This window comes from Manacus candei, unplaced genomic scaffold (genome assembly GCF_025592945.1).
Source record: "Manacus candei isolate 608988 ecotype Guabito, Panama unplaced genomic scaffold, ASM2559294v1 h1tg000007l, whole genome shotgun sequence".
NCBI classification, from domain to species: domain Eukaryota; kingdom Metazoa; phylum Chordata; class Aves; order Passeriformes; family Pipridae; genus Manacus; species Manacus candei.
In genome coordinates, this window is record NW_026138055.1 from 4,764,053 (window position 1) to 4,782,776 (window position 18,724).

At 41.0% G+C, this 18,724-nt stretch overlaps 1 protein-coding gene across 3 annotated transcripts in view; it reads left to right on the forward strand.

Moving 5' to 3' along the window:
• The window catches only part of CLIC5 (chloride intracellular channel 5), a 77,227-nt gene extending 61,580 nt beyond the window's left edge, over positions 1-15,647 (forward strand). For all 3 annotated transcript variants that reach the window (XM_051811684.1, XM_051811700.1, XM_051811692.1), the window contains 2 exons: positions 4,143-4,324; positions 6,549-15,647. In XM_051811684.1, coding sequence (XP_051667644.1) covers positions 4,143-4,324; positions 6,549-6,716 — 350 coding nt within the window. In that variant the 3' untranslated portion in view covers positions 6,717-15,647. The remainder of the gene's footprint in view (positions 1-4,142; positions 4,325-6,548) is intronic.
• Positions 15,648-18,724: the final 3,077 nt, after the last annotated feature.

Genomic DNA, 18,724 nt, shown 5'->3' on the forward strand with positions numbered 1-18,724 from the left:
TTCAGACATTTCAGCTGTTGATGGATAAGCTTATGACGGGGTTCCTCTCATAGAGGTGGTCACATTTGGGATCTCTAAGTTCATACTGAAAGTCTGCAGGGTGGGGAAGCAATTGGAGGTAGAAACTTCAAAAGCTGCACAGAGCCACATTCTCAGGCACAGTTCCACTTGGTGGTGTAATACTGAATCCTCCACCCTGAAGTTACCAAGACAATGCAAGGGTGAGATTAGACACTTCAGGAAAGGTTGTCCCCACAGCTGATTTAGGGGTCACTGAAACCAAGTGTAGACAAGAAGACTCCACTGAACACAGAAGGAGCTCAGAGTGCTTAATTCAAACTTATTTAATTTATTCACTTCAGGGAAGATTAATCCCACCCATTGGCTGCTATCAGCAAATTTATTTAGTTATTTAATGATGTTTCCCAGAGAATAAATTGCCAAGGGAATTAGGTGCTTAACCACTTCTGAAATTCATTGTGGGTGGTACTTTCACAAATGGGGAATTAGTAATTTTTAGTTAGTCACACCATTTTAAGCACCTTCATCCAGTCTAGTGCTGTGACTGGTATTCATATGACCTCTGCCCTGGTGAGTGCATCCTCTCCCCTGTGTTCTAAGTGGAGACAATGTATAGAACCATCCAGATTTTCATGAAATAGCCATACTATGGGAGGTTTGAAATAAAATCTTCTGCTGAGTTTGCTCAGTAATATGAACCCAAACAGCTCTTTCCTCAGCAAAAGTCCCAGAACATTCAAAGCTATAAGATATACTGAAGGAGTTATTTCTTTCCCTGGTCTCTGTTCATATTTTTTCATCTTTCACATAATGCTTAAATATCTACCAGGTAAGAGAGAAAATTAGATTTTTTTATACATCCTCCTACTTTGAGTGGGGATTTCCCTGCGTACCTTCTCGAGGAACTTAAGACTTCAAATCATATAGATAAATCTGAATGTATCAGGACACATAGCAAGTAGGATTTGCAACATGGATATTTGCATATGGATTTCAAAAAATACCTTGAAAACCATCAACAGGCTTTAAAAATCTGATCACATGCACCTAAAAAACATTTGATATTGCAATTTTAGGATTTTAATTCTCTTAGTTTTCAAAATTCTGTCACTATTTAATTGGAAGAGGATCAGTCCTCCCTTTTTCAGTTCCATTCTATTTTTCTGGCTATTTTGAGAGATTTGCCAGGATCAGAAGAGTTTTAGTTAAATAAATGGGGTCATTGGTGTCATAAGTAGTGGTCCAGTTCTTGACTATCAGGGTATAAGATGGTCTTGACCATGTGGTGATTTCCCTGTGAGATGTCAGGATGCTGTGTGTTAATTTCCCAGTGAGATATCAGGATCCTGTGGGTTCATTTCCTCGTGGGATGTCAGGATCCTGTGGGTTCCAGCAGAGCCTGTGAGTTAGGTCACAAGTGTACTGAACCCTGAACATATACTTATTTCTGACCTAAAGCTGCTGTATGCAAGGGCCAAGCATGAATTCAGATAGAAGTTTTCCTAGTGTCACAAACAGGCTTTACTCAAGGCATTGTTTTTGGGTCAACCATGACACATTTTGATATAGCAGAAAGAGCAAAAAAATAAACCCAAACCCTAATAAGTTCTGGCAAAGTTACATAAACACATCTCACCTGCTGCTCCTGTCTCCATACACGCACCTGACTCACCCCACAGGCTAACACAAAGCATCTAATCAGCAGGCTGATGCTGGAACACTGCTCAGATGACTTGGAGAACCAATGATCCTACTGGATGAAGGAAATACTGGAAAATGCTCAGTGTCAAGCCAATTCTCTAAAATCTGGATGAGCAAAAGTGAATTAAATCGCAGTAATTCAAGTCTATTGTCTCGACATAAATGCATTGTAAGAGGACACAATCTGAGGCTGACCAAGAGGAGGAGAACTATCTATTCAACAGGTGTTATAGGTCAAACCAAAAAGAGATTGCTAAATCTTTTGAGTGTTGCCACATAGGGGTAAATGACACACTACAGAGTTACTACCCTCCAGTAGAAGTTGTGGGACTCAGTACAGCTGCAGGCAATTAAAGGCACCACTGCCAGCATCTGACAGCAGAATGTCAGTGTCAAAATTCAATTTGAATTGATTAAATGAGGGATGGCAACACTTTTGTTTTATGGATGGCAGCACTTCAGTCGCTTTAGATGCTCTGCTTTCAGAAATAAAATTCTTTCCCTCCCTGCTATGTTTGTGGGGGTGTTTTCAGTTGGATCACAGTCGTTTCTCCAGTCAATCAATTAAGCCAGGGTTTGCCACTGTGTCTCAGAGTCAGCCACAAAAGAGCTGGTATGGTTCCCTGGTGCTGGGCCAAGAGGCTTCAGTGGGAACAAGGCATCAGGCAGCTTAATCTGACTTCCACCGCTGGCACAGGTTTAATGGATGTAAGGGCAGCAGAGAAATCCTGTTCTGTGGTGTTCAGCTTCTGCTCCCTTAGTGGCCCTGGACATGCTGCCTTTCTCTCCATGCCAGAAATACAGGGGTGGCTGACAGCAGAGCCTGTAGAGCTACCTGTGCCAGCCAGCCTCTCTGTGAAGGGTGATTGCTACAGTCCTTTCAAGCTTCTGTTGTGCTCCATGAATGTATTTAGAATCATAGAGTGGTTTGGGTTGCAAAGGATCTTAAAGATCATGTGGTTCCAAATCCCCTGCCATGGACATTTCCCATGAGACCAGGTTGCCCCAAGCCCCATCCAGCCTGGTCTTGAGCACTGCCAGGGATGGAGCATCCACAGCTTCCCTGGCCAACCTGGTTCAATGCCTCATCACCTCACAGTAGAGAATTTCTTCTGTATAACTAACCAAATTAACCCACTTTCAGTTTGAAACCATTGCTCCTTGTACTTTCTCTCCATAGGCCTTGTATTGCTGCGCTGCCTGAGTAACTTGATCCATTGAGTAGACTCTCCTAAATTCAGTGGCAGTAAGTTACTCAGAGATATAAGATTTTACAGGATTAGGCTTTTAATTCTGACTCCAGGCCAGATCTGCAGCAGGTATAAATCACTGCAGGTAATTTTCACCAGCTGAAATTCTGGCCCTGAGCCCATGAGTCATGTTGTTATTTTTTCACATTGTAAATTCTTGCTGTTTCTTATTTATGTTGCTTTAGCACTTTGGGGCACTTGTTGGGAACCAGGACTCCCCGTGCTTGTCACCCTTCAAACAGAAATGCAAAAGACCCTTCTTGCCCCAGAGTGTTTGCAGTTTAAGTAACACGTAAACCTGCGTAGAGTTTTTCAGCTTTTTATAAGTGCATTATTGCAATCAGGTCTTTGTATTATCCTGCACATGAAGTGTAAGAACACAAATTCAGTGCCTGGGTGAAAAATTTGCACTCTACTGTAGAGGTCTAAGTGTTATTTAAAGACCGGAATTTGTTGAGCCAGCAGCAGTGTGGGAAATGGTCTTTAGTAACTGTTCTGAAGTCTCCTCTCCATTGTGACAGCCTATTTGAGACATCTCAAAAAGACTATTTGCAGCTAAGGTTGAACCTGAGGTAAATGTGAATCTTAACTGTGGCTGAGTATCTCAGTTGTAGTATATCCTTCAGCTCCGTAGAGCTGAAATCTTTGGAATTGCTGCTATTGCCTTTAATTACTCTGGAAGGGGATTGGAAGAAGTAAAACTAAGATTTCTTAGAGCTGAAGTAATGCTAGAAAATTCAGCTTCACTGCAGTCATATGTGGCTGCTTAGTTAAATAAAGTAGCAGAGTACAGGACTCCAGTTTACTGTGTGATGGCCTCTACAGACCAGAAGAATATCTTAGGTCGTAGGTGTTTTATTAGTGTATCATAAGCTGTTCTTTCCTTCTGGCATCTCTTTCCCTGTTTTTTTGTTGTTTGTCTAGGCAGGAGAAAACATGGCACAACAGGTTCCTGTGTCCCTTTTTCCCATTGCAGGATGAGCTTTACCCTCAGGCAGACCTTGCTGGGCTATTTTGTCATAAGGTTGTGTAGACTTCGGAGTACAAATTAACAACAAAGAGATGGTTCTTGGCTTTTTTTTCTAGATACTACCATAGCCATTGACAGTGAGTGTTTATAAACCGTTCTTACTCTGCCCTAATCACTTATTCTTTGTTTTTTTGGGAAAGCTCTTGAAAGAGGCTTGGTGAAGGCTCTGAAGAAGCTCGATGACTACCTGAAAACCCCTCTGCCAGAGGAGATTGATGCAAACAGCACTGAAGAGGAGAAAGTGTCCAAACGCAAGTTTCTGGATGGAGATGACCTGACTCTTGCTGACTGCAACCTTCTGCCCAAACTCCATGTTGTCAAGGTGAAAGATGTCATGCAATGGTCAAAGAAGCCTTGTCTGACAGTGATGTGCCCTACTCTGGCAGCTGAGTGCTAAAGCCAACTCGTATTTCAGCAGAGAGATCTGAAGTCCTAGAAGAGCAGTTTGAAACACACTTTTATTCCTCAGTGTTTCCTATAATTTAACTAAGGAAACTTTGTACGTAGTACATGGGAAAACTGTCCCATCACTGATTAGTGGCAAAGACAATATTAAGTTCTATCTCATCTCTTTATTTTTACCCTGCTGCAAGTAACAGCAATCTTTCGTATTAATTAGTTCCTAGTATTCTTAAGAGACTTGTCAAAACCTTAGGCAGGTCCCACCCATTTGTAACTTAAGAGCAGCAGTCCATCTTTTTGGGGAATATTTATTCCATCTGGTGTTTCACACAGAGAAGTTAACAAATCAAAGTCACCACAGAGGTCCAGGATTTAAGATGTACTATGGTCACTGGTATAGTGCAAATGGTGTACATCATCTTGACTTCTAAATGTTGCATTTATTTAATTTATCAGATGACATGTTGCTTTAGAATAACGCAAATACCTGGCAGACCCTGGCAAGCAAGTGAGCTAGGAATTAAAGCCAAGTCATGCATCTAATTTGGCTCCATGAGCCAAAACATAAACTGAGCCTGGGAGCTGACTGCACACATGCAGAAAGAAAAATAAATAAATTTAAAAAGTGCATAAGTCACCAGGTGAGAAATGTGATAATATCCTCACAGGTTTAGCACTTTCTTTGGCTTGTCTTCATTGATGACATTGTAGTCAGACAATACAAAATGAATGTATGGCCCCTTACTGGTTCTTGTCTCCTTGGGATGAAATGAAAGATGTCAGAGGAGAATGAAAATTTTTCTCAGACAAGCATCGCCATAGGATATATCCTGAAAAACATTTTGTAGATAGAAGAAAAGGGTAAATTGTTTTTTCATTTGATGGAAGATGTGTGCTGGAAATTTTGAAAATCCTAAGTTTCTCAGCAGGTTTTATTTTCCCCATATGTGTGTAAAGCATCACTGAAGGCAAGAATGCTTAATTAAATGCAGTTTAGGACAGGATTTTGACTTGCATATACCAAGCGAATCCTGGTAATAAAAACAAATCACAGTAATTTCTGAGAACATGACTGTCCTAAGAAATTTGAGATGGAAAACAGCTCTACCATGTGCTTTAAAAATGAAGGGGAACTCTGTGGCACATATGTATGTAATTTATGCCCAGGAACAATTTTATACTGTCAGAAAAACTAGAGATTGGAAGCACTCATTAAATTAGCTAATCCCTCCCTTCCTATCAACTAGTTCACTCTGTCACCACAGGCTTATTCTATATAAGGGAAACTGAAATATCCCAATCCAGCAAGGTACTTAACCAACAAGCTATAAGCACAGATTAATCCCATTGACTTCAATGGGACCATACAGGTGCTTAAAATTAAGTATGCACTTAACTATTTTCCTGAATAAGAGCCTAAGTGTTTTTAGAAATCCAAAATTTCCCTTGATAGACAATTTCCTAGTCTAACAAGTCTTGAAATAACCATTTTCTCACCAGTTTATCCCAGTGCTCCTGTTTCTAATATCTGCTAAATCATATTGGTTTCTTAATCATGCTACCCATACCACCCTGAATTTTTCCTTTTCATGAACCAGGATAGAGCCTTCCAACAGCTGTAGGTGGTTACATCCTCTGACACCATTGGGCAGGCAAAATATATTAAATATATTAAAATTAAAATATAGTATATGTATAAAATAATTTAAAACAGAAATATTAATATGAAAAAATTATAATTTTTACTAATGCTTTTCTCTTAAATCTGTCTTTCTTTTTATGATTCAGCTCTTTCTTGTGTGGCATCTCAGCTTTAAGTAATATACTAAAAACTGGTAAAAAAATCCCCCAAAACTCAATATGGTAAAATAGTGAATTTCAGGTACCATAAAAGTAGTACCTTTGTACTACTTTTGTTGGCAGCAGCCCGGTCACCGACTTAGAATGTCCTTAGCCCAACTAGCATCCTTGCAAGATAGGGGACAACCAACAATCCTTTTTCAGGCTTTTCTAAGTCACCGAGCATTTCTCTAATTTGCAGTTAATTCTATGGCAGGAAAGAGTAAGAAGCTCTCTAGGGAGGAATCTGGAGAAATATATCACGAGCAAGATGGTTTATTCTCCCTTTTGTCTTTTTGTTTTAGATTGTTGCAAAGAAATACCGCAACTTCGAGTTCCCGACGGAGATGACGGGGCTGTGGCGGTACCTGAAGAACGCCTATGCCAGGGACGAGTTCACCAACACCTGTGCAGCAGACAAGGAAATCGAGCAGGCCTATGCAGATGTGGCCAAGCGGCTCAGCAAGTCCTAACTGACCTCAGTGGTGGCTCAGTATCCCCTTTTACAGACTCTTCTCCTTGTTGCCTTAAGATGTACTTTATTGTTATGCTGTCTGGTTGGCATCCCTATGACTTCACCTGTTCCAAGTGTATTGGTCAGGGACAAATCTGCTTCTCCCTGGAGAAAAGGCAGCTCTGGTGGGGTGGGTGGAGACCCTTTAAAGTCTAACCTAAGATCTGGCTCGACTAGTATTATTTGCAATCAGTATTGGAAATGAGTCTTTACAACTTTCTTGTTTCATGTGGGGCGTATATCACCACCTGTAGTCTTTACAGTTTTAAAAATAAGATATTAGCTGAATATTCAGATAAGAGAGTTAGGAACACGTAGAACTGGTTCTTCTGTAGGTTATTTCAAGGACGCTTTTCCCCCCAGTGCTAATGAAATCCTGAGGCATGAACAAAATACAAGAGAGAGGGGGGGAAAAATAGGAGTTTGACCCTAAAGCAGAAATACTCTTAGCAGTTATATTTAAATAAACTCTCTGAATGCACGTTCTGTTTTAGCAGGCCCAAGAGTTTATAGGGTATTTATTTTTAACTTGGTGGAAGAGGGGGAAGCCATAGCGAATATGTCAGACTTGCAGATGCTACTCTGCATAAAATTTGCATGGTGTTGTTGGATCCAAATGTTTAAAGCAAAAGAGAGTGAATGAACAATTGAGCAGGCAGCCCTTGGAAGAGCAGGGCTCGTGCCAAAATGCCCAGTGGATCAGCTGGTTGGTAGAGACAGACAGACACAGCTATAATGGGGGCAGCAGATTGACTCCAGCACCCACAGAGGGAATTGGCACAGCTAACCAAACCATGTAGGATATTGTCATCTTGACTGTATGGTTGCCAGTTCCTTTATAATTGCTATCTTGGGAAACTTGGATCAGCAGTAGAAAGCTGTCGCTGCACACGAATTCCAGGCAGGGGGAAGTGCTTTCTTCGCCTTGGGCTCCAGATGGGTCACTTTCAAGTGCTCATCATCTCACCCCAGGAGAAGTTTGCTCTGAGAGCCTCAAAGAGGGCAGGCTGAAACAGTAAGAGGCACGTTTCCAGCCAGAAATTCAGCAAGTATGCCAGCAGAAATCCGTGCAACATGCCTCAGTCCCGTTCGTCCAGGGTTTACCGATCCAGGTTCCATGATTCTGAATTAGGAATTTTTTTCTAACAGTAATTATTTTGTTCTATCTGTACTTCCTTCCTGGCACATCTGCTTTATACTAGTGATTATTTGCACGTTCCTTTAGCAAATTCAGATTGACAGCTCTTTTACTTGAAACTCATGTGCCCCAATATGTATAGCGGTGCACATGGCTCATGATTTTTCAGTTTAGGGGGATTTATTGCTCTTTTAAAAGATAAAACAAAATTGAGCTCTAACCTGATGTGGCTCCCCTTCTGATCAGAGCTGCTAGAGCTGCACGAATTTGAGGGGAACCCCCTGAGCTGGTGAGCTGTGACCAACAGGAACCTCACAGCAGGCTTGTTTGCAGCCAGAGAGCTGGAGGAGTGGAGACAGCATCAAGCGCCAGCCTCTGCCGTGTGATGCTGATGACAATCTGAAACCATCCTGTTGCTTTGGTGGGATTATTGCACTTTTCACACTAACCCAGCTGGGAGTAGAATGTTACTCATTAACTGTGAAGATAGTTTGTGGTTGACTATTGTTTCTCATGCAATGGTCAATTTGTTCTGAACTTTCAAAACCTTATAAGAAAAATCCATGAACTCTCAAATCTTCTCCTAGAATGGGCTGTTTTATCAGTGGCTAGACAGGAGGGCAAAGGCTCGCACTCTTTAAAATATTGCTGAGAAATCAGCTGGCTCAGAGAACACTAATAGCAGCCAGAAAAATCTAATGAGATTAGAAGTGTCTGCACAAGCACATGTGGCTTGTTAAAAACATTTCTTCATGAGGTTGGAATTATTATTTGTGATATTATTTTCTTTTTTTTTTTCCCTTTTATTCTGGCATTTATTTATTTATTTATTTATCTTGATTGAGTTGGTCCTTTCTGTCTGTTTTTCTGGTTTTGTTTTCACTCACCGTGCAGGTCAAGATGGCTCGGTTGGTTTAGAAAAGTGTTATTAGCAAAGCTCTGCCAAATTGTTCCTAGTGAAAAGTCTTCTACCTGACCAATGGTCACAGGGACTTTTTTACTTCCAGTATGATTTGAAGCATGTTGATCAACAGAAACTACATTTTTCTCAGGTTTGTACTTCAGTCAGTCTCTTTGCCTAATCACAGTTGCAGTGAATCTTTGAATAAAAGACACAGAGGCGGATGCAGATTCTTTCTCTCTGCTTATTGTATTTAGCTCCTAAAAGAAGACTGTCCAAACATGCAGCAGATCTCAGGCAGGGTAGGCAAACCAGGGTCTGCCCTGATTTCCGTGTCTCAGTCTTCACCAGTGTGCTGAATCCTGTGGTTCTGAAACATTCTTATATGTCTTTCTGTAGTTTTCATAGATAAGGGCCAAATCACAATCAGTTGCTCTTAGCGACCTCAAATTGCATCTGTTTTTGAAAAATTATGTTTAAAATGGTTGGGCTTATACCACAAAGAAAATGAGCTGTAAGTGCAATGAGCACTAAGATGATTTGCATGTTCTTAAAAACTTTTAAAGATTTCATTAAAAAAATCTAAAAATCCCCAAGCTACCTTCCTTCTAATTAATAATAAAAAAATCTTTAAATATCTTCATTTTCCTAACAGTACCCCCTAAATATCTAGATAAGATGTAACTATGGGTATGAGAAAGAATAAGAGGAAAATGGAGCAATTTTCAGCTCCCATGCCTGTTCTGCCACAATTCAAGTCTCACTCTGCATCCTAATTTGTATTTTACTCATAACTCTATTATAGGCTGATACAAGATTATGGACAGGTTCAGGCATTCCCTGACCTTTGTTTGAGTTTGAAATCCAAGTTCATGTTTTCAGATCTGTAACTTTCGCTCACCTTTGTGCTTTTTGGCTTTTGTAGTCAGAAGCAGGAAATACTGGAAATCCTACACAAAGAAGTGTTTTGCTAAGATTTTGAGCTCAGTTCTCAAGACTCAGGACCCATCACCAATGAGAGTTTAAAGGGCTCCAGACTCCTTTAGGCAGGGTATTTTTTGTGACCTTCTATTGTATTTAGAATTATAAGTAATAAATATTAATCATACAGGATTGTATATCTACATTGGCAAGGCAGCATTTCTGAAAAGAATCTAAGTGACAAGAAAGACATTGCAGATTTATAATAACTTTGTTCATAAATTTTTTGCAAGATGTAAAGAAAGACATAGTGCAGAGGGGGAAGAAGCCAACAATGTGGATTTAATCATCTACATTTCAAAAATGCAGACCAAATGTCTGTGAAGATGTCCATTTCATCTAAACATTTCTTAGATATTTATTTCAAAGCTCCCTGCTCAGTCAATCCAACACTCCATTCATATTGGAACTAATATTGATTTTTCTTCTATTAACAGTGGTATGGGAGTGCTGGAGGATCCCATAGATTAGTTACTCTTATTCTCTGTTAGACTGTTTGAATTGCCAAGAGGTCATTTTGCTGTACAGGTGGGACTAGAGAGTATCTGTTTCAAGTCTATTTAAATGAGGGCTTCAGAGAAACATTTTTTTTCCAATAGAAATCACACAATGATATTGCTTTATCAGGTCTAGTGTGCAATACAGAGCTACAGGTTACTCCTCTGTTTGCACCAGCTAAAAAAAGCCACTGCCCAGCAGGGAATGACAGTCTGTATCACAAAGAAATTAGAAAAAGTTGTTTTTCTTACAAGAAAGTTCAGCTGAAATGCACATAGCATTTTTTTGAATATTTATTTATTTCATTTTAACCCCTGGCTACCTTGTTTTAACCCTCCTCTCTTGTCCCTGCTCAGATTCAGCTCCAGTTTAGCCACAACCATTTCCTCAGTGCTAAGTATCAGAGTGCTCAAGGACGGGCACACAGGGAACTGTGTTTTAGTGCAACCCTTCCGTCTGGTGGGATGAAACCCCCTTTCTGCATCGACTGAGTTTGGCTAATTAGCCGAGTTTGAAGTATTGCAAAAATTTAGCCAGTGGAAGTCACACTCCTGTAAAGCCAGAAGCACATGGAAGCATTGGGTTTTTTTAAATGAAATGGTGTTTTAAAGAAAAATATATCCCTAAAGTCTTGTGTCTTACTTCATGTGTATTCTTTCAAGCATCAGGAAGTTTGCATTTGTTTATTACTCTTCTAGATATATTCATTATTCTAGGATCGCTTTTGATATTAAGAAATATTTTTCCAGTAAGATTTTGCCTTTTTGCTGAATCTCTCATCTCTTCATTAATTTTGATGTCTGCAATGACCTGGTAATTCCAGAGGCGGTAGGAAAGCTGTGAGGTTTATACTTGTTGAGATGTTGAAGGAGGTAGTAATTTATTTTTTTTTCTGGAGAAAACAGTATTAAAAGCATTTTTAAAAATGGGTCTTTTCATCTGGGATACTTTATCCAAGAGTGATAGACTGTTTAGTCTGGATTATGAATTTCAGCACAGGCATGAGCAAGGCACCATGAAGGTGGCTTTGCCTAGGGATTTCTCTGAGATAGTAGACATGTTCCCTCTGAGTCACAAAACTTCCCATTTCCTTGGTCAGGAGGGATCTGCTGGTTTGGACGCTGAACTGTGACTCACTCAGTGCTCAGCATTGAAGAGGGAACCTGTCCCCTTTTCTCCCCTTCTGGCTGATGTGCAGGGAAAGCAGAGAGCATTGAGCTGCTTTATTGCAACATTTGGACCCAGGAAAGCCCAGAGACACCATCCAGTGCTGGTTTCCAAAACTTGATCAGTCCATGTTTTAACATGTGGCGTAAAGGCCTGAAGAGCCCTGTAATCCCCCCTCAGGCACTCTCCACACAGGGCTCTGCAGGCTCTCATAGACCACAGCAATCATCTTACAACCCTGTTGCCCCAAATCATTCCCCTTTCAGCATTCATTGGAGAGGTGCTAACGCTGAAAATACTCCAGAGGATGGGTTTGAATGTGGTGTGTTTGAACTGTGCTCATCAGCTAAGCAGCTCTGAATGATGACACTGTCACAGCTCAGCAGGTCGCATCTCTGCTGCCAAGGGAACAACCCATCACCCTGTGGAGGACCCGAAGCTACTTCGCCAGTGATAGTGCAACCATGATGAAAGGGCCACCTTTCCTCCAGCCCAGCTTCCTTGCTGGAGTGTGTTAGAGCTCAGCTGGGGCCATGATCCAGCACTAATGAGCATTTCTAGCTTGCAGCATGTGAATAGAGACTACTCATGTGTTTAATGTCAAACATGTGCTTGCCTGCTTGCCTGGAGAGAGGCCTAAAAGTCATGACAGAAAAGCCTGTATTAATGAAGGGCATTATTATTCTCTTTCCTTTGAAACCCTGTGGCATAATTCCCAGTGGGGGAATTCCCGATAGGAATTCCCAGCAAAGCCAAGGGCTACATAAGCATGAAGATGTTTCAAGTTACAAAGATGTCCTTAAGAGAACAGAAAGCACTCAAGGAGAAAAGGAAGCAGCAGCGATATACAGGGCCTTAGTGCAGAAGGACACCAGGTCTGTCCAGGTGGTAACTGGAGGAACATGACTGGTGCTACCAGGCTCTGTTCTAGTCTCATGGGGAGATTCAGAGTGGAGCTGGGACCAGGCTGGTAGTGCAGTGCCAAGGCATGTTCCCCTGTATCTCCAACCACACTCCCTATGGTGGTATCCCACAGCATAATGATGCCTCCATTGTGTCTGCCTCACTCTTATTATGAAGTGGCTTGTCTAAAGAAAGGGTGGGGTATTTTTTTTTTATATACATACATGGAGTAAAAACAATCCAAATACGCCTTAATGGCTCTCAACATGATACTGTCAATTCTCACCACAGAGTGGAATTTGTTGGTGGAAATTAAATTAAATTAAATTAAAACAGAAAAGCTTGGCTATTGCTAATGGGTACTACTGGGAACCCTAAAAGCAGTTTGCAGTGTAGAACCATAACAGGAGCGAACATCCTTTAATTCCCAGAATCGCTTGGGTTTCACAGGGTCATTTTAGCCTATTCTGTTGCACTGCTGAGAAGTTGCTCTTTCCCAGTCTCCCTAGGTCTATAAACTCTGAAGAATTTGGGAAATGGCTACAGGCACCACATCAGTCTTTTTCGCTCTTTTTTTTCTCCTTCATTAAATGAACTACTTTAGTTTGGAAGTTAGCAATAAGTAAATAGAATTTGCAAACAGTAAATTTCTCTACTTTTTCTTTAAGAAAGTTTTTAAGAGCTTTCAGAAAATGAGAGGTTATCCTCAGCTTTGGGAATAAACTGTGGTATAAAATATATATGGAAGTGGAATTCTGATTAAATAATTGAAATAGAAAGATCTCAGTTTGTTTTAAGGAGCATGCTTAGGACTAAATGAACAGCATACTCCAGTTATTGCAGTAGGGACTTAACAATCAGTTCTAATTTCCATTTTTTTTAAATATTATTTTTTAATGACTTATTTTCCACATAGAAACTGTATATACATATATATTTTTATATATATAAGTATATATTTTCTGATAATTTTACTGCATTATTTAATGCAATACTGCTGTGAAGTTTGTTGGGATGGAGGGTGGCATGAAGAGGAAAACTTACACTCTTGAAACAGCGCTATTATTTCTGTGTCTTTGATTTGGTTCCCATTTGGATAAACAAGAACCACACCATTTAGTTGTGTAGAAGCAGGATCTCAACTTCACAGATCCAGAAAGTTTGACAGTCCCTTGGAGGACAGAGTAATTTGCTGTTTAGCAATCTGAGCCTTGTAGTGGGCACAACACATTTCGGAAGGCGTCCAGGACTGTCCTTGGGTGAAGGAGCGTGTTGCTTGCAAAGCACCCCAGTGAATCCCCCGCAGTTATAAAATGAGATTAAACCATCATGAGATGTGGACTGGCCAACCCCAAACCAGACACACTCGCCTGCAGCGCAGCCACTAAATTGGTCTGACATCAGGAACCGCAGCGAAGGAGCTTGGCCTCAGCAGTGAGTCAAAGCAGCATCTTTGTCACCAGTCATTTTCTATTTATAATGACACAGATCTATTTTATAATCACGGGGAGGCACAACAGGAGTGTGCTTTGTTCTGCCTAAATCGCATTTCTCGTGCGGGTGCGTTTAAACACAGTCCCTGGCCCTTTGCCGAACACCACACACACCCAGGGCGGGCAGTTCTGGCACAACAATGCACACCCTGTCGTGCTTGAGTGCTCAAAGCCTCCTGTGCTGGAGCAATAAACTCCTACTAAATGGCCTAAAAACGTTCCCTTAAGTGCACTGAGCTGCCAGGCCTCCTCACTTCTCATTTCCAAAGCTACTCTGTGTCTAAGCCTTGGGTTTCAAACAAACCGGGAGTGTATTGTGTTGTTTAGTGGTGGAAATTACTGGGCATTATTAACTGTAAGAAATTAGGATGAAAAACCCCAAACCCCAACCAACCCTCTTTCCAAGTGCAAAACTGACAGCTTGTGCTGCAGGAGACTGTATTTTCAGAGGTCGTGAACAAATTCCCAATAGCTGCTCAGAGAATGGATCCTCATCTGCGCAAACCTTGGAGCTACGACGGCAATCCCCCTTTGTTGCTTTCTTCTCTTTTTTTTTTTTAATTGAAGGGTCCTGCTCTGTATTTCCTAGAAAATTTATGATGAAGTGATCAATAGATTTATTTTTGTAATCTGAGTGTTTTCAGTTCTGAAGCCTGAAGATCAAAACCAAGTTGCATAGTGAGATTTAGGGGTGAACAGAAGTGCTTTTTTTTCCCCCACAAACCCGCTCACTTTCAGATCCTGACTCATTTGGGGCATGATCCTCATTACTTTGAGAGGGTCTGAGGTTGAAGGAGAGGAAGGGGAGCCCACTGTACATGCTACTGTCCTTCCACTGAGAGAGGATAGCAGGAACTGGTCTGGAAGTCCGTAAGAGATGTATGAAAAGTTTCCTATCCAGTGTGTGAGCAACTTGTGCAGAGACCTGCATGGCCCCAACTGACCCACAATTGCTGATCAGACAGACACAGTACCTGTTCAGGGCGTTATACAGGCAAAAATTGGCTCATTTAAAAAGGCTAACACCCAATTTGATGACTGGATTTTCTCCTCCAAAATGTCATTAATCTCAGAAATGCCTAATCTCTTCAGGGCTACCACCCGAATTATTGGACTAAAGGCAAGATCAGGAACTTGTAAGGAGAAAGCAGGAATTACCTTTAAACTCAGACCTGCTAAGGTTCAAAGAAAAGTAATTTATTTGTAAACAACCATTTTATGGTGGCTGACAGTGAAAAGTAACTGTGTTTCCGGGGGTCTCCATCAGATAAGAAGGAAAGCCAGGATAAATCCCTTTGCAGACTTGTGTTTTTCAGTTGAGGCACATCCTCTCTTAGTGGGCAGTTTTAGATTAGATTCCAACCTTTTGGAGTAGGAACTGTATATTTTTTTCTCTGCATGTGCAGCTCCTTACGCAGCAGGAGCCTGATTAGGGTCTTTGTGTGCTACTCTAGCCCTCATAATCTATAATAATAGGAAAAATATAATTAAAATGTCATTGCAGTTCACCTTTCATATTATGATTGTGCTACTGTACTCTGTCAACTGTGAATAAAATAATGTCCTTTTTGTATAATAGGTAGTATATTTTATTATTGAAGAAAGAGTTTAATTTTTAAACTCAAAAAAGTATCTGCTTATTGTTTCATTTTAAGCTTCTAAATAGATTAAGTAAATATTTCTTTTGTATCCTTCAACTGAGTATCTGTTAAATGAAGAAATCCACCTTCCTGTATTGGAGCTGTTTATAATTATATTCCAAGAGTGATTAACACCTGATAATTTGAATAAAAGTGGTTTATTTTGTCATTGGGTTATTCCTGAAGTTTTGTTTATTTTGTTTATTGGGGTTTTTTTTGAACAGGCAACTTTTCCTTGGCTGCAAGAAAAAACTGTGTGGTCACAGCTTGAATACAACTACTCATGATCTAAAAATGGGATATGAGAACTGGTGGGGTTATAATACATGTCTATAAAATAATGGGTGGGGTGAAATGGGGAATGATTATTCACTATTTCTTATATCACAGGTTATGTGTTCCTAATGAAATAATCAAGCAGCAAGTTTAAAATAATCAGAAAGAAATGTCTTTTTACATAGTGTGTAATTAAACTTTGGAGCCCTTTACCAGAGGGTGCTGTGCAGGTCAAAATGAATATGGGGTTCAAATATGGACATAGTAACTTCCTGAAGAACAGATCTGTTAATGTTGTTAAACAAGAAACTTTGGGAGCCATTTCCAGGTCAAGAAGTCCCCAAATACCAAGGCTTAGAGAAGGTCCATGAGGAAGTAGATTTCTGTTTGTCTTATTTCTTTCACTGCTTCAGCTATGAGAGGTTAGACACAGCTGAGGGAGGGCTGGGTGCCTTGGCTCTAGGATGGCCTTTCTGATGTTATGATACACAAATGTGAAGTATTGTAAATTGAATTCCATCACAAAACTTTGAATTTATCTTCCGCAGAGCAAACCACTTCCAGAGGGGCATTAGAGACAGAGGCTTGGAATCCCTCTCTTAGCAAATGACAGGGAATCACATTCCATCTAAAGCAACAGGAGTTCATCATCCAACAGCTGCAGCTGGAGAGGAACAAGTAGGATTTCTCCAGGGTTACATATCGACTTCTCTTCTGGTCACCCAAGGTTGTACTCTATGGGCCACATCTCTGTAGTATTGCATCACTCTGGTACCACATCTCTTTGATGTTATGCGTGGTATAAAAATGAGGATCTATTTCAAATTCTCCAAACTCAAGGTGGTGCCAGCCTAATGTTTCTGTTTTAACTAGTTGTTATACCTGTTAGCTGAAATACCTGTTCACTTGTTCAGAACTGTAGAAATCTAGGGCCTTGGCTGACTGCTTTTGGGCCAAGCTCTCGATGTGCAAGCACCCAGGTGCGTCTTCAGAGCAAATGTGTTCTTTTTCCCTTTCTCTCCAATTGTGGCAGGATGAAAGAAAACCAGGGAATCTGAAAAACTTGCCATTGGGCTTATCAAAGAATTAATAAATATCTTTTTTGCCCATTTTGTAGCCAGTCCTGAGTGGAAGTTCAGCTTTGCTGTTTGGTCACTCAGCTGTGTAGGTGACCATGGCCAGCATTGTTGTTGGCTGATTAGTGACATTGGTGTGCATTTTCTAATAGAAGCTCACACCTTGCACAACTCCATCATGTCCCTGCCTCACCAGAACCACAGGTATGAGACTGTTCCATCCTGCTGAGCATCTCTGAGAGTGGTCAGTACTGAAAGCTTCACAGAGGGTTGCTGGTAGCAACCTTGGATTTTGACCACACATAAAAAATGTTCTACACTGGTGGTGGTTTTTTAGTGTTTATTTCATTAAAAATCATTACTTATAGCTCTGGCTCCTCTCACTGTACAAAAAAACCTGACACTGGTCTCAGGCTCTCTGGATAGTGGTCTAGGTCACGTTTTACAGCAGTGAAACTAAGAGCATCAGATCCATTGGGCACTGTGTAAAATAAGAGGTTTCTGTGCTTAAGTGATTGTGATTACTGCCCTGAATGATGAAAAATGGGGTGAGTAACAACCTGGATCACTTATCATTTTTCCTGTCTTTATTTTATCATTCCTTATGCATTTGCTCTGAACAAGCCAAAGCTCTCCCTTTTCCATAGCAATATCTTGCTGCTTCTGGTCATTTTTTTTGGTCATTTGGTCTCTGAAGGATCTCTTCTACCCAGCTAATCGCTCTCTCTGACGGGGATTTGTATTGCTGTCTCTCCCTGCTTGCCATGTGAAAAATAGAGCCCTTTACGGGCTCCACGGAGCCGCTGGCACCTCTTCCTTCAGGGATGGGGTGGGGGGAAGCTTTGTCAAGGAGGGTTTAGTTTGGTTTTTCTTTTTTATCTCAATACCTGATGTAACACTCTACATGTCCTGCTAGACACACTGCAATCTGTCCAGTCTGCGCCAGGCAAGAGTTTAGACATTTCAGGTGTCATCCATCCTTCATATCTCGTGCATGCCTTTCCTTTCATGAGCCCAGCAGATGCCTTTAATTGCCAGCCTTTGCTTCTTGGCTTTCCAAGAAGTAGCAGAGGAACTATGGAGTCCCTCTGGCGAAGGATGAAACGAAGGGGCCCAGCAGTGTTATGACATTTCTAGCACTGAATTGGCTTTGGGAAGAATGGGCTCTTTCCTCCTGTTAGATAAGCACAGAAATCTTAAGCAGATGCTTGCAAAACATCAAACAAATATATACTTAAAAAAAATAAATATAGGCTATACCCACATGCCCCATAATCTGGCCAATATTCAGCCACCGCTGACAGGATCTTGCCTTTCTCTGGTGAAGCCTGGAGGAAAAGAAAAACCCGCAGTCTAGTCACTCCTCAGCAGGACTGGAACTGGCTCCTCCAGCATCCCAGAGCTCAGTGTGGCAATGCCAGTGGCTGGTGGCCAATCTCCAACCCACCCTGTTGTTCAGCAGCTAGTGGGAAATGCAGCCCTTCTCTCTTGGGTGTTGTGTGTACACCCCAGGGACTTTAATCTGTTTAAGTTTCTGCCTAAATCAGCATTGCAGAATGCAGAGGGGAATTTAATGCCATAGGGAAGAAGGTGCAGCAGTTTGAAAATCCCAGATTGCCAAAAACAAAAAGAAAGGATATTTTCTTTAGTGCACATGTAACCCTTGTGCTCCTGATTTCCAGAGTAGAGAGAATAGGGGAGGATTTTTTCTGGTTCCCTTGCTTTGAAAGCCACAGGTTCTGGGAAAAGCTGGATGGAAGAATATTAATTGAGAAGTGTGAGAAAGAATTTATTGCAAGAAGTTCCACTTCTCCCAACCCTTTGTTAAAATAATGTTAAAGAACATTATTGGTGCCAAGGGAAGGACTTTGAAGAACCTGTTGGAGTTCGGGTC